The 15390-nt window shown below is 43.6% G+C and overlaps 1 protein-coding gene across 1 annotated transcript in view; it reads left to right on the forward strand.

Annotated features, from left to right (window-relative positions):
* Positions 1-278: 278 nt before the first annotated feature.
* cnppd1 (cyclin Pas1/PHO80 domain containing 1) overlaps positions 279-15390 on the forward strand; it is a 56964-nt gene continuing 41852 nt past the window's right edge. Inside the window, exon 1 of the mRNA XM_072260961.1 lies at positions 279-370. Within this exon, the coding sequence (XP_072117062.1) occupies positions 302-370 (69 nt within the window). The 5' untranslated portion in view covers positions 279-301. The remainder of the gene's footprint in view (positions 371-15390) is intronic.

Here is a 15390-nt window from a genome sequence, read left to right on the forward strand (position 1 = left end):
CTACCCCCTCCCAGCAATTTCCGTTCCTTCCCCACTCTCTTTCCCTCAACAGGTTCCAAACCACATTCACGCATCAAGCAAAACACAGCCAGCTTCCAGTCAAGCCAACTCAGCCACCCTTTCTCATTCTCTGCCTCTGCCTCCACTCTTTAACCCTCTCTGACTTTGATCCCCCACTTCTACCTCTGACCCCCCCACCAATGGTCCCGCCCTTTCACCATATCTGGCCCCGCCCCCTCTCACCACTGGCCCCGCCCTCTCGCCGTCTCTGGCCCCGCCCTCTCGCTGTTGCTGCGACAAGATGGCGGACTGGGTGGATTCGCTTTTTGACTCCCGCTCCTTCCCGTGCTGCGGCCTCCAGGAGTTCAGTGTGAGTATTTCCTTGGGCTTCTCCGTTCCCTCTCCCGCCTCGGGCCTCCGGCCTCACCCACCACCCTTTTGCGGCGCCTCCACGGCCCTGCGAGCGGGCACAGCCCGAGGATCGGGCCCTTTCGGCCGTGCTAGTGGATCTGACCGTCTTTGCCTTTTTGCACCAATGTGGACACTTGTATTGTTATTTAATCTCAGATTTATGCGTCGATTATGTTGCATAATTTACCTGTTCCTTTATCACCTCTAAATTTTGTGACTGGAAGGAAATCTCATCGCCTTCAGTTTAGTGGGGGGAGTGAAGGCGGGGGAGCTGAGCGAGGGACTCGTGGATATGATGAATTTGGCGAGGGTATCCGTGAGCTGAGTTAATAGAGACTTATCATACCTTGGGACTGGACTGGTGTCATTGCACCTATTCTGCCCAGTGGATGAGGGAAAATTTCAGAATCACGTTTATTACTATTTGTTGCGCAATACACACAAAAGCACTGTAGGTCACAATAGGAACTATAAATGAGGTAGTGCAAAAACGGAGCAAAAAAGGTAAGTAATATTCATGGACTGTTCAGAAATCTGCTAGAAGGGAAGAAGCTGTTCCTAAAACGTTGAGTGTGACTTTAGGCTCCTGTATCTCTCCCTAATTGTAGCAATGAGAAGGGGCATGTCGTGGGTGATGGGGTAATTAATGATGGATGCCACTTTTGGAGGCATCCTCGTTTAAAGATGTCATCCATGCTGGGGAGGCTAGTGCCCATGACAGAGCTGTTTGAGTTTACAGCCCTCTGCAACTTGTCCATTGGCACCTCCAAATCAGATGGTGATGCAATGAGTACAAATGCTCTCTCTAGAAATTTACTACTGATGCACTATCGCCACAGGTGTGCTCTCTTTGGAATTGATTCAGTAAGTTGGGTTCAGTGTAGATCTTAAGAGATGTGGGCACCCAGGAATTTGAAACTGTTCACCCTTTCTACTGTTAATGGCTCCTGTCATGGTGATAAGCTCCACACATCAAAGTTGCTAGGAAGAGGTACAGTCGACGTTTCAGGCCGAGACCCTTCGTCAGGACTACATGGTGATAAGTTCGTATGGTTAATGTTGGGAGAGGTATCAGAATGCGTTTAGTTATTGCTGAAATATGACACACGGAAATCTACGGCACATTACTGGCTCTTCGGCCTACCATGTAAACTACTTGAGAAACTGCCTAGAATTTCCCTACCGCCTAGCCCTCTATTTTTCTAAGTTCCCTGTATCTATCTACGAGTCTCTTAAAAGACCCTATTGTATCCGCCTCCACCACCATCGCTAGCAGTGTATTCCACGCACCCATTACCCACACTGACATCCGCTTTGTACCTACTTCCAAACACCTTAAAACTACACCCCCCTCATGTTAACCATTTCAGCCCTGGGAAATAGCCTCTGACTATCCACGTGCTCAATGCCTCCCATCATCTTACACACCTCTATCAGGTCACCTCTCATCCTCTATCGTTCCAAGGAGAAAAGGCCAAGTTCACTTAACCTATTATCATAAGGTATGCTCTCCAATCCAGGCAACATCCTTGTAAACCTCCTCTGCACTCTCTCTATAGTATCCACATCTAAAATTGATGAGCTCGGCACAGGTGCAGGAAGCAGCACCACAGAGAAAGTGTTGGGGAGCATTAGCATGGAAGGCTAAGAACGTGGACCGCCGCACGTAGCCGATGAAAAGGCGGGTATAGCGATCTGGTGTATATCATAGCTGGGCACAGCGAACAGCAGGGACAGGTTGGCCTGAATTGAATGCACGCAAAGTGAGGGGCGCGACCCGCCTCCCCTCCAGCTCCGACTCGCTCAGCCTGCTAGCCAGCGAGACGTCATTTGGCGCCTCCTCCTCGGGCGGGTGGAGGCCATCGCCTTCCACCAGCACCTCATCAGCTGCCACCGTGTCTCCTTGCGCCAGCTCCTTTAGCTTTGCGAGCCCAATGTGACAACAATACTGTGCAAAACATAATTGCTATAAGTTACAGAAATAAATAGTACAAAAGAAAAGTAATGAGGTAGAGTTCATAGGTTCAAGGACAATTCAGAAATCTAAGGGGAGGAATCTGTTTCTGAGTCATAGAGTGTGTGTCTTCAGGCCTCCTCTGAGTAAAGTAGCAATGCACGTAAATTCCGTCGTCTCAGTCCTTTGCCTCACCATAATTGTGTGTCAGTAATTTTAGAGCCATCTCATGCCCCAAGCCTTCCCTTCATCTCTTCCTACTGGCTATCACCCCTCTATCTTTCAGTCCATTTGAAGGGTCTCAGCCTGAAATGTCAACTGTCCATTTTCCTCTTCAAACACTGCTTGACCAGCTGAGTTTCTCCAGCTGTTTGTCTTTTTTTTCCGCAACAGATTTCTTTTCAACATCTGCAACCTCTTGTGTCTCCACTAAGTTGAAGCTGCTCGGGTAGTAGCTGTTAATCTTTTCATGATGAATTAATGCTAGCTGGCTCTGACAGGAAACTATCAGAACCAATTAATCCAGATTTCTAAGAGATACATGTGGGACCCAGATTCTGCAAACGCTAGTAGTCTTGAGCAGCACACACAAAATGTTGGAGGAACGCAGTAGGTCAGGCAGCATCTGTGGAGGGGAATAAACAATCAACGTTTTGGGCTGAAATCCTTCACGAGGACTAGAAAGGAAGGGGAAAGAAGCCAAAATAAGGTGGAAGGGGAAGGTGATAGGTGAGACCGGATGAGGGGGAAGGTGGGTAGGGAAGGGCAATGAAGTAAGAAGTTGAGTAGGGAAAAGGGGGGAAAGGACTCACATTTTTCCCCCATTTGCAATGCTGGTTGCACTGTCACTTCTCACCGCCATCGCCTCCCTCTGGTTCCCCTCCTCCTCTTTCTTCCATGGTTCACTATCCTCTCCTATCAGATTCCTCCATATTCAGCCTTTTACCTATCCTTCCATCATATCCCAGTTTGTTTTATCCCCCTCACAATGAGTGTATTTAAAACAGATGCCATTAATTAGTAATGGCACCAAAGATTTTGAAGAGATGGTAAAACATAGGAGCTGAATTAGGTCATTCAGCCTATCCAGTCTGCTATGCCAGCCCATGTCTGATTTATTAGCCTTCTCAAACCCATTCTCCTGTCTTCTCCCCATAACCTTTGACACCCTGACTAATCATGAACCTATCAACCTCCGCTTTATATATACCCAATGACTTGGCTTCCAGAGCCGCCTGAGGCAATGAATTCCACAGGTTCACCACTCTTTGGGTAAAGAAATTCCTCCTCATCTCTGTTCTAAAAGGACGCCCCTCTGTTCTGATGTTGTGTCCTCTGGTCTTAGACTCTTCTCTCATAAGAAACATCCTCTCCACATCCACTCTATTAGGCCTTTCAATATTCAATAGTTTCAATGAGGTCAATCTGAAGCGGAGAACAGGGGCACCTTCAGGAAGGGAAGGGACTGAGCAAATGCAACACTATTCTATCAAATGGGTTACTGTTGGTTGAAAACCATGGGCTAATGTACCTATGTTGTGATTTACTGTTTTATGTTCTAAGACGTTGTGCTATTCGTCAACTCTTCTGGAATGAAAGGGGAGGGAACGTCGACTCAGACCATGAGAGGCCTGTGTCGGGCATTTTCATGCCTCACAAGGTGCAGATTGGAAGTCTGTGTGGGGCGCCACTCCTCGCACAGACTCTAGAGCAATATGTGATTAAGCCCCTTGCTCAAGGGCACAAACACGCTGCCACAGCTGAGGCTCAAACTAGCGACCTTGAAGTAACTAGATGAACGCCTTAACCACTTGGCCACATGCCCAATACAATGAAATGAAAGGTTTGTGTTATGTGGGAAGGCTGAGCCTACAATTATGAAGAGGGCACATTAGTTTGAGATTTGGTATGTCACCAAAAACTCCATCAAATTTCTCCAGATGTATCATGGAGAAAATTCTGACTGGTTACACCACCATCTGGTATGGAGGCTGCAGTGCACAGAGTCGTAAAAAGCTGCAGAGGGTTGAAGAGTCAGCCAGCTCCATCATGGGCACTGGCCTCCCAAACATTGAGGAGGCAATGTCTCAATAAGGCGACATCCATTATTAAGGATCTTCACCACCCTCTCCTCATTGCTATCATCTGGGAGGAGGTACAGGAGCCTGAAGACGCGGCCTCTTCATTTTAGGAACAGCTTCTTCCCCTTTGCCATCAGATTTCTGAATGGTCTATTTTTGCTCTCTTTTTGCACTACTGACTTAATTTTTATATTCCTTGAAGGATTTAGTAATTTTTTATGTATTTCACTGTACTGTAGCAGACAACAGACTTCACAGAATGTGTCAGTGATAACAATTCTGATTCTGATCATATCACCGGCATGTGACGTGAAACTTGTTAACTTAGTAGCAGCAGTTCAATGCAATACATAATCTAGCAGAGAAAACAAGTAAATCAATTACATATATTGAATAGATTTTTTTTAAGTGCAAAAACAGAAAAACTGTATATTAAAAAAGGTGATGTAGTGTCCAAAGATCCAATGTCCATTTAAGAAACAGGTGGCAGAGGAGAAGAAGCTGTTCCTGAATCGCTGAGTGTGTGCCTTCAGGCTTCTGTACCTCCTACCTGATGGTAACATTGAGAAAAGGGCATGCCCTGGGTGCTGGAGGTCCTTAATAATGCCTTTCTGAGACACTCTACAGGACTAGTTATGAGTAGTTGGATAGACAAGGATGGATTAGAGATAGTCAACATGGCTTTGTGTGTGGTAAGTTGTGTCTAACCAATCTTAGAGTTTTTTGAGTAAGTTACCAGGAAAGTTGATGAGGACAAGGCAGTGGACGTTGTCTACATGGATGTTACAACACCTTTGACAAGGTCCCACATGGGAGGTTGGTCAAGAAGGTTCAGTCGCTTGGCATTCAAGATGAGATAGTAAATTGAATAAGACATTGGCTTTCGGGAAAAAGACAGTGGTTTTAGATGGTTGTGTCTCTGACTGGAGGCCTGTGACCAGTAGTGTGCTGCAAGGATCAGTGCTGGGTCTGTTGGTGTTTGACATCTACTGTATATCAATGATCTGTTTGATGTGGTAAACTGGGTCAACAAATTTACGGATAACAACAAAATTGTGGGTGTAGTGGACAGTGAGAAAGACTGTCAAAGCTTGCATTGGACCTGGAACAACAAGAAAAATGGCAGACATGTGAGGTGTTGCACTTTGAGAGGACCAACCAGGGTATATCTTACATGGTGAGTGGTAGACACTGAGGTGAGAGGTAGAACAGAGGGATCTGGGAATACAAATCTATAATTCTTTGAAAGTGGCGTCATAGGTAGATGGGGTTGTAAACAAAGCTTTTGGCAATTGACCTTCATAAATCAATGTATTGAGTACAGGATTTGCACTGTTACGTTGAAGTATTGTTGAGGGCTAATTTGGAGTACTATACAAACAACAGGAATTCTGCAGATGCTGGAAATTCAAGCAACACACATCAAAGTTGCTGGTGAACGCAGCAGGCCAGGCAGCATCTCTAGGAAGAGGTACAGTCGACGTTTCAGGCTGAGACCCTTCGTCAGGACTAACTGAAGGAAGAGTTAGTAAGAGATTTGAAAGTGGGAGGGGGAGGGGGAGATCCAAAATGATAGGAGAAGACAGGAGGGGGAGGGATGGAGCCAAGAGCTGGACAGGTGATTGGCAAAGGGGATATGAGAGGATCATGGGACAGGAGGTCTGGGGAGAAAGACAAGGCGGGGGGAAACCCAGAAGATGGGCAAGGGGTATAGTCAGGGGGACAGAGGGAGAAAAAGGAGAGTGAGAGAAAGAATGTGTGTATAAAAATAAGTAACAGATGGGGTACGAGGAGGAGGTGGGGCATTAGCGGAAGTTAGAGAAGTCGATGTTCATGCCATCAGGTTGGAGGCTACCCAGACGGAATATAAGGTGTTGTTCCTCCAACCTGAGTGTGGCTTCATCTTTACAGTAGAGGAGGCCGTGGATAGACATGTCAGAATGGGAATGGGATGTGGTATTAAAATGTGTGGAGTACTATGTGTAGTTTTGATCACCCATAATACCTGCAGGAAAAATGTAAATAAAATTGAAAGAGTGCAGAGAGAATTTACAAGGTTGTTGCCGGGGTATGAAGACCTAAGTTATAGGGAAGGTTGAATAGTTTAGGACTTTATTCAATAGAATGTAGAAGATTGAGGGGAGATTGTAGAGGTATGTAAAATTATGAGGGGTATACATTGGGTAAATGCAAGCAGACTTTTTTTCCCACTGAAGTTGGGTGAGACAACAACTAGAGGTCATGAGTTAAAGGTGAAATGTTTAAGGGGAACATGAGTATCTTCTTCACTCGGAGAGTAGTGAGAATGTGGAACGAACTGCCACTACAGTCTAGAGACAGAGTTGACTTCAAAATTTAAGAGAAAGTTAGATTGGTACATGGATAGGAGGGGTATGGAGGGCTATGATCTGGATGCAGGTCAATGGGATTAGGCAGATTAAGGGTTCAGCACAGACTAGAAGGGCCGGTTTCTGTGCGGTAGTGTTCTGCGACTCTGCCCCAGGGCAGAAATGGCTAATATGAAGCAACATAACTTTAAGATGTTTGGAGGAAAGTATGGGGGGAATGTCAGAGCTGTTTTTTGCACAGGTATATTAGGAACATTTAAGAAGCTCTGAAGTGTATAGATAGATGAAAGAAAAATAGAGAGCTATCTGGGATGGAAGGATTAGATTGATTTTAGAGTCGATTAAAAGGTCAGCACAACCTCGTGGGTCAAAGGACCTGTACTGTCCTGTATTGTTCTGTGTTAAGCATAATTATACATAATTGTATAAGAACAAACACAATAGGAACGAATTACAAATCCATTGCAATGCAAGGTGGTCATATTGTTGCTATACTGAGGTAGTGATTATAAAGAGAAGTGGCTGTATTTGAATCTGGTGGTGTGGGAATGAGGCTATGATAAAATCAGCCATGGAGGACTCATAGCCCGCTCATTAATGTTATGTTCATGTATTGATTGTATATTAGTTTTTCTATTTAATGAGGTAGTGTGTGTGAATTTATATAGTATTAGCAACAGTATTAGGGATATTATTAGGGATGGGCAGCACGGCTTTGTGAGGGAAAGCTCACAAAGTTTTTCAAGGAGGTGACAAAGCAAATTGAACATAGAGCAGTGATTTTGTGTATATGGATTCTGTTAAGGCATTTAACAAGATTCCCCTTGGTAGGCTTTTTAGGAAGTCATGAGGCTTGGGATTCATGGAAACTTGACTGCATGGATTCAGAATTAACTCACACGCAGGAGGCAGAGGATAATAGTAGATGGAACATATTTTGCTTGGAGGTCCATGTTTTACAAGGAATCTTTCTGGGACCCCTGTGATTTTTATAAATTACTTGGATGAGAAGTGGAATGAGATAGGTTAGTAAGTTTGCAAGTAACAGTAAGGTTAGAGATGTTGTGGAAGGTTGTCATAGGCTACAGTGGGATATAGACAGAATACAAAGTTGGGTGGAGAGGTGGCAGATGGAGTTCAATTGAGAAAAATGTGAGAATATTTTTTGGAAGATCAAATTTGAAGGCAGAGTACAAGGTTAATGGTAGAATTCTTAGCAGTGTAGAGGAACAAAGAGATCTTGGGGTCTGGATCCATAGATCCCTCGCAGTTGCTGTTCAAGTTGATGGTAGTTAAGAGGGGGAATGATGTGCTGGCCTTCAGCGGTAGGGTGACTGTTCAGGAGCTGCGAGGTAATGTTGCAGCTCAGTTAGTTCATAATTGAATTACTGTGGTCAGTTCTGATCATCTCATTAGAGGAAGGATGCGGAAGCTTCAAAGAGGTATAAAGGAGATTTACCAGGATGCTGCCTAGATTAGAGAACATGTTGTTTGAGGAGACGTTGCACAAGCTAGGGCTGTTCTCTTTGGAGCAAGTGAAGATGAAATAATTTGGTAAAGATTGTTGGAAACTGATGTTTTTGATCCAAGGTTCTTCAAAAGTCAAGAATGGTATAAAAACTTGTTTGTGACTGTTTATTAATCATTACAAGAATGAAACAAAGGAAAAGAAACATGAGGGAGAGACAAAGACAAGGAGACAAAGAGCAAAGAACAGAGACAAGAGAGAGTGAATCCAACATACTCTGGCCTCTTATCCCAGTTTGCTAATTCCGTTGAATTTCCATAGTTGAGTCAACCAATCAGAGAGCCCCCATTCAAATAATGTGATACCCACAACTGCAACTACTGGAAAACACTGAACTATTGCATATACATAAACAACTGTATAAAAATATAAACAAACACAAGAGTGTTAACCTACAAGGAAGATAATTATAAAGTCTAATCCATTAAGGTGTATAAGATGATGTGAGGCATAGATAGAGTGGACAGTCAGAGACTTTTTCCCAGGGCAACATGACCAATACCAGAGAATATCAGGTTAAGATGAGGAAAGATTAAGGGAGATGTCAGAGGTGGATTTTTTTTTAAACACAGTGGTGGGTGCCTGGACTTCACTACCAGCAGTCTTGGAGGCTGTTACAGTAAGGGATGTTTATAGAGCAGGCCTCTATTAGTCAGGGTCGACCATGGATATTATTTCCTGGCTGTCTAGATACGCAAGTCTGGGCAGTACAATGTGAAGAGCAAGCAGTTGCCCATGTAGAAAGCTCCCCCTCTCCTCACAACTGATGAACCCAAAGGAACGGCAGAGGTCAATATGGTTTGGCACCGGCAGCATTGCAGGAGTTGACAGTCAGTGTTGAACTCAATAAAGGACTATCTTAGGGACTTCAGCTCCAGATTTTTCCCTCTGGGTTTACTCTCGAAGCCTTCCTCATGAATGGGTATATCCGCAAGGCAGTGGCGGTTTGAGATCAGAGGTTTCCTTCTAGATGAGCTGCCAACCATGGCTGACGAGCCCCATCTTCCTGAAGCGTCTGTTTTTAAAGCGCCAGTAAAGTGCCTTTGTCTCTTCTGTGAGTAGAAAAGGTTCCACCAGGCTTAGTAGCCAAGCCACACGTGATGGCTAGGAGCTGGACTTGGTTATCAGAGGCTATTTGAGGTGCGTGCCATTGGGAGCATTTAATAGGTAGTGGGAGCTTATTCCCATTTAAAGATATAGCACATGGAGATGTGAAAAATGGCAGATTGTTGTCTGTGCGAGAGGGAAAGGATAGGTTGAGTGTGGAGTAGGTTCTTGTAGGTTGGCACAACATTGTGGGCTGAAGGGCCAATACTGTGTGTACTGTTCTATGTTCTATGCTGCTGGAGTGATTTTATTTTGGAACCCAGTCTGATCAAGAAATGCTGTATTGAACTAATAAAACTTTTTTTCAGCCTTTTATATCAACATTGGTCTAACCAGTGATCAGAGCAGAAGCTGTTAGATTTGCTGGAACTTAATAGCTAAAGCAATTCATTGTGCATGTTAGCAAAGTCAATACTCCTAGTCATGCTTTCTAAACAATTGTAAATTGCTGAGCATCACTTTGTCAGAGTGGCTACTGCTGTTTTTGTCCATGAGCACAAAATGACCTCAACCTTAGTTATCCCTTGAGCCAGGCTAAAGTTGAACTGTTTTGCAATGGAAAAAATAACATATTGCTTGCTCCTTGCCTGACCAAACAAACGTTTGCCAGATACACAGAACCTTCCAAGCTGATGATAATTTTATGAGAATAAGGATTCAGCCGAATGGCAGTGATGTGAGCTGGGGCCACATCTGGGGATTCATTGGCTTCCTTTTATGCACACGGGAGCTCACTGATCTATCGTAACATTGAGTGCCAGCAGTACTAACGTGGGAAGCACTCCCATGTCTGAGTCAATCACATTTGGGGTTTTGTTATTTTAGAGATACAGCGTAGTAACAAGCCCTTAAGGCCCAATGAGCCTGGACTGCCCAATTACAACCGTGACCAGTAACCTACTAACCTGTATGTCTTTAGAATATGGGAGGAAAATTCGAGCACCCAGAGGAAACCCATAGGTCACAAGGAGAACATACAAACTCCTTACAGACAGCGACACAATTAAACCCTTGCTGCTGATGCTGCAGTCGTGTTACGCTAACTACTATAATACTGTGCAACCCTAAAGGTTCTAGAAGGCGCAACAGTACCTCTATTTCCTTAGAAGTTTTTGTGGATTCAGCATGTCAGCAAAAAGTTTGGCAAACTTTAGATGCAAAGTGGAGAGTATTGTATCTGGTCGCATCACAGCCGGGTATGAAAACGCCAATGCCCATCAACAGAAAAGGCTGGAGAAAGTAGTGAATACAGCCCAGTCCACCACAAGCAAAGCCCTTCCCACCATTAAGTACATTTGCATGGAGCACTGTCACAAGAAAGCAACATCCATCAAGGTTCTCTCCATCTAGGCCATGTGCTCTCACTACTACCATCGAGCATGAGGTACAGGAGCCTTGGGTCTCATGCCATCAAGTTGAGGAACGGTTGTTACGTTACAACCATCAGGCTCGTCAACTGGTGTGGATAACTTCACCACTATGAACTGATTCTGCAGCTTACCGACTCTCTTCAAGTTCTCTTTACAATTCGTTTTCTCAGTACTATTTTTATTTGCAGTTTGTTTTTGCACGTTGTTTGTCACTGTCTATTTATGTATAGCTTTTCGTAAAATTCTACTGTATTTTTACTTGTAAATGCCTGCAAGAAAATGAATTTCAAAGTAGTGTATACATATTTTGACAATAGATACTTTGAACTTTAAAATTCCGTTACAGAAAGTTCATCACTGAAATCTCAGTTGACACTCCAGTGAGTGATCAAAGGTTAGAATAGACAAAATCTTAGCACCTTTCTCTTCAAGAATGGCATTAAAGATCCTGTAGCACTTTCCCAGAGGAGCAATCCCGAGTGACCTTCCAATTTTTATCCCTTGCTGTTGGAACAGATAGTCTTGACCCTATTGCATTGCTCTTTGCACAAATTAGTGTTCTTTATATTAAAATATTAACGAGATTTCAAATGTGCTTAATTATAAGGTGCATTTTTCCTCCTCCACAAAGTGTAATGTGCTGCGTAAAACAAGTCTGCTTTCTTCCATAAATCATTTACAGAAACCATACCTGTGGAACTTAAAGGAAAGAAAAGCCTATGTAAAATATAAATGACTAAAATATGATGAAGGGTCTCAGCTCAAAACATCCACAGTTTATTCCTCTCCGTAGATGCTGCCTGACCTGCTGAGTTCCTCCAGCATTTTGTGTATGTTGCTCTGGATATCCAGTATATGCAGAATCTCTTGTGTTTATAATTATTCTATATATTAATTAGAAATCTGAATGTGTGTGTAGTTGACTTTTCTCAAATTATCTTCAAAAGCTGTTACTTCCACTGTTTGATAAATTATCATCTGGATAGCATGTATTTACTATTGCCTCAGAGAATGGAGAAATTAGAAGGAATAATTTTAAATTTTTAATTGTTTACACAGAGAAAAATTTGGCAGTCGATTGAAAGTTGTATAATCCAGCAAAGGTCATTGAACTGGTTCACTTTCCTGTTTATGTGCTGCTCCAAACTTCTCCCACATTACTTTGTCTCACTTCTTCTTCGTGTATTTATTATGGGCAGCACAGTAGAGTAGTGGTTCATGAAACACTATTACAACATCAGTGAGTAGGGTTCAGTTCTCGCCGCTATCTGTAAGGAGTTTGTATGTTCTCCCCGTGACCATGTGGGTTTCTTCCCATATTGCAAAGGCATACGGGTCACATGGGTGTAATTGGGCAGTGCAGCCTATTGTGCTGTCTTTCTAAATGCAATTTTAAAAAATCAAGTGTTCTCTTAAATTAGTTTCAAGTTTTCTTAGGACTGGAGAATGGGATGGTGAATAATCTAGCTCAGGTGTACGACTGGTTGATTGGTCTTCTGCTATAAAATGCAAGGATTTGGTTCTTAAATTGAAGTTTAAATGGGATTGGCCCCTCTTTAGACTGGTCAGTCTGTATTCATTGTGGCGTTCACAATGACTTGCTCATCATGTGATGGGGATTTCTAAACTAGGCTGAGAAAATCAGCGAGGTCTGTTTAAAGAGCTGGCAAGATTCCGTCATGTTTTTAATTAATATGTATTGCATTGTGCTGCTGCGCAGAGACAAATTTCATGACATATGTCGGTGATATTAATTCTGATTTACTGAAATTGTGACCTATTGAGTGTATGGAGAACACTCATGATGTGATTCAAGATTGAATTGAATTGACTTTATTTCTTACATCCTTCACATACATGAGGAGTAAAAATCTTTATGTTTCATCTCCATCTAAATGTGCAATGTGCAATCATAGTAATTTATAATAAATAGAGCAGTCAATGTAATATAGACTACACTCATCAGTGTGAGTTTATCAGTCTACTGGCCTGGTGGAAGAAACTGTCCCGGAGCCTGTTGGTCCTGGCTTTTATGCTACAGTACCGTTTCCCGGATGGTAGCAGCTGGAATAGATTGTGGTTGGGGTGACTTGGGTCCCCAATGATCTTAAAGGCCCTTTATACACACCGTCGCTGTAAACGTCCTGAATCATGGGAAGTTCACAACTACAGATGCGATGGGCTGTCCGCACCACTCTCTGCAGAGTCCTGCGATTAAGGCAGGTACAGTTCCCATACCAGGCAGTGATGCAGCCAGTCAGGGTGTTCTCAGTTGTGATCCCTGGGTCTCGTAGAGTTGATGGTCTCGTACAATTCCTTGAGAGCCAGGTCAATATCAGCCTGTGGTGGAATGTACACCACTGTGATGATAACAGCCGTGATCTCCCTTGGCAGCCAGTAGGGTCTGCACAGCAGCTACAGGTATTCCAGGTCTGGGGAACAAAAGGATTTGAGAGCATGCACATTTGTACGGGATGTTATCACTGAAAAGTGTTACAGAACTTATCCCCTCTTGAACCAGAGAAAATAACTTCACTCACCTCAATATTGCACTGGTTCCACAACCTATGGACTCACTCTTATGGACTTTACAATGCATGTTTCAATATTTATTGCTTATTTATTTATTTATTATTAAGTTCTTTCTTTTTGTATTACCCAATTTTTAGCTTTAGACTTTCTAGTTTAAGGTCGCAGTACTGAAGTTGTGCAACAGCTTACTGATTTTCAAAAGGCTAAAATACAACCAAAACATCATTAATAACACTTTTCTGAGATAGCTGTGTACTGTCACCGCAAACAATGAAGAGATGAGCTAAGGTAAAGATGACTCGAAGGATGAGGATCTGCGCTGGTGCCCTGCAAAGTCAGGATACCTCGTATTTGAAGCAGTTTTGGAAACAGAAGTGGAATTGGAATGAGTGATTTGAAGAGGAGTCAAGATGGAGAAGCTTTGGTGTCTGTTCACCTAATCCAGGTGTGAGGTTGGATCTCTCTAAGCACCGAGCCGATTTGGAGAGGTTAAGAATGGCTTTGAGTTGGGCAGCGAAGTCGAGGCCCTACAGCGGGGCAAGACCCAGTGTTTGGATGATTTAAATGCCAGCCCAGATAGACTGCAAAGGCAGAGACTGCAGTTGAAGATCAGCTGATTTCACTTGCTCTCCTGCAATGTTCCTTCCTCTCTCCGTGACACTGAGGCTGTGTGTCCTCTCCCCCTGCTAAATGCTTTGTGGCTGTGAGCTTCGCAGCAGCTTGTCCTGCTATATGATGAACTGGAGACTGAGGCTTGTCTTTGGGCCTACTCCAGCTGCTCCAGGGATTCGGATCTATGGACTCAATTTGGTTCCAAATGCTGTTGTTTGCTTCCATTGTTTGCATAATTTGTTTTTTTAATTTATTGTTCTTCCTTTTTATAATTAGGTTCTTTTGGGTTTCTTGCTTTGTGGCTGCCTGTAAGCAGAGGCATCTAATTTATACATAGTTTGATGCAGCGATCCAGATCGACGGGTTTACTATACACCATCAGCATAGATCTATAGAGCCTCTCAAAAGCAGAGGTGGAGGAGTATGCCTCATGATGAACTCTTCTTGGTGCACAAATATATCAGTGCTGTCCCAATTCTGCAATATCAATCAGTAAAATGCCATCCTTTTTAGCTACCACAGGAGTTCTCTGGGGTCATTTTGGGTGCAGTTTACATTCCACCTCAGGCCAATGTCAATCAGACTTTAGATGATCTGAGCAATGGGATCAACATGCACGAAACAGCGCATCCTAACGCCTTCACCATCATTTTGGACGATTTTAACCAGGCCAGTCTGAAAAAATCACTAAGCAATTACCATCAACAGATTGCTTGCAATACCAGAGGAAACAGCACACTGGACCATTGCTACACCACCATCAAGAGTGCCTACCGTGTTATTCCATGCCCTCACTTCCGGAAGCCTGATTACCTAGCTGTACTTCTACTCCCTGAGAATAGGCAAAGTCTGAAGACTGCAGCACCAGCAGTGAGGACCAAGTAGGTATGGACAAGGGAAGCACAGGAGCACCTGCTGGACTGCTTTGAATCGGTGGACTGGATTGTATTCAGGGATTCATCTTTGAACCTGGATGAGTATGCTGCAGTTGTTACCAACTTCATTAAAACATGTGTGGATGAGTGTGTGGCCACAAAGACTTAATGTGCATTACCACACCAAAAGCCGAAGATGAACCAGGAGGTATGTCATCTGCTGAAGGCTAGATCTGTGACATTCAAGTCTGGTGACTCAGGTCTGTACCAGAAAACCAGGTATGATTTGCGGAAGGCTATTTCAAGGGCGAAGGGACAATTTCAAACCAGGTTACTGGTGACATTAGATGCATGGCAACTCTGGCAGGGTCTGCAAAACATTACTTCCGACAAAGCGAAACCCAATAGCAGGAATGGCAGTGATGTTTCACTACCAGATGAACTCACCTCCTTCTTTGCACACTTTGAAAGGGAGAACACAACTACAGCTGTGAAGATCCCTGCTGCACCTGATGACTCTGTGATCTCCACCTCAGAGGCTGATGTTAGGCTGTCTTTAAAGAGAATGAACT

The sequence above is a fragment of the Mobula birostris genome, chromosome 6, assembly GCF_030028105.1.
Source record: "Mobula birostris isolate sMobBir1 chromosome 6, sMobBir1.hap1, whole genome shotgun sequence".
NCBI classification, from domain to species: domain Eukaryota; kingdom Metazoa; phylum Chordata; class Chondrichthyes; order Myliobatiformes; family Myliobatidae; genus Mobula; species Mobula birostris.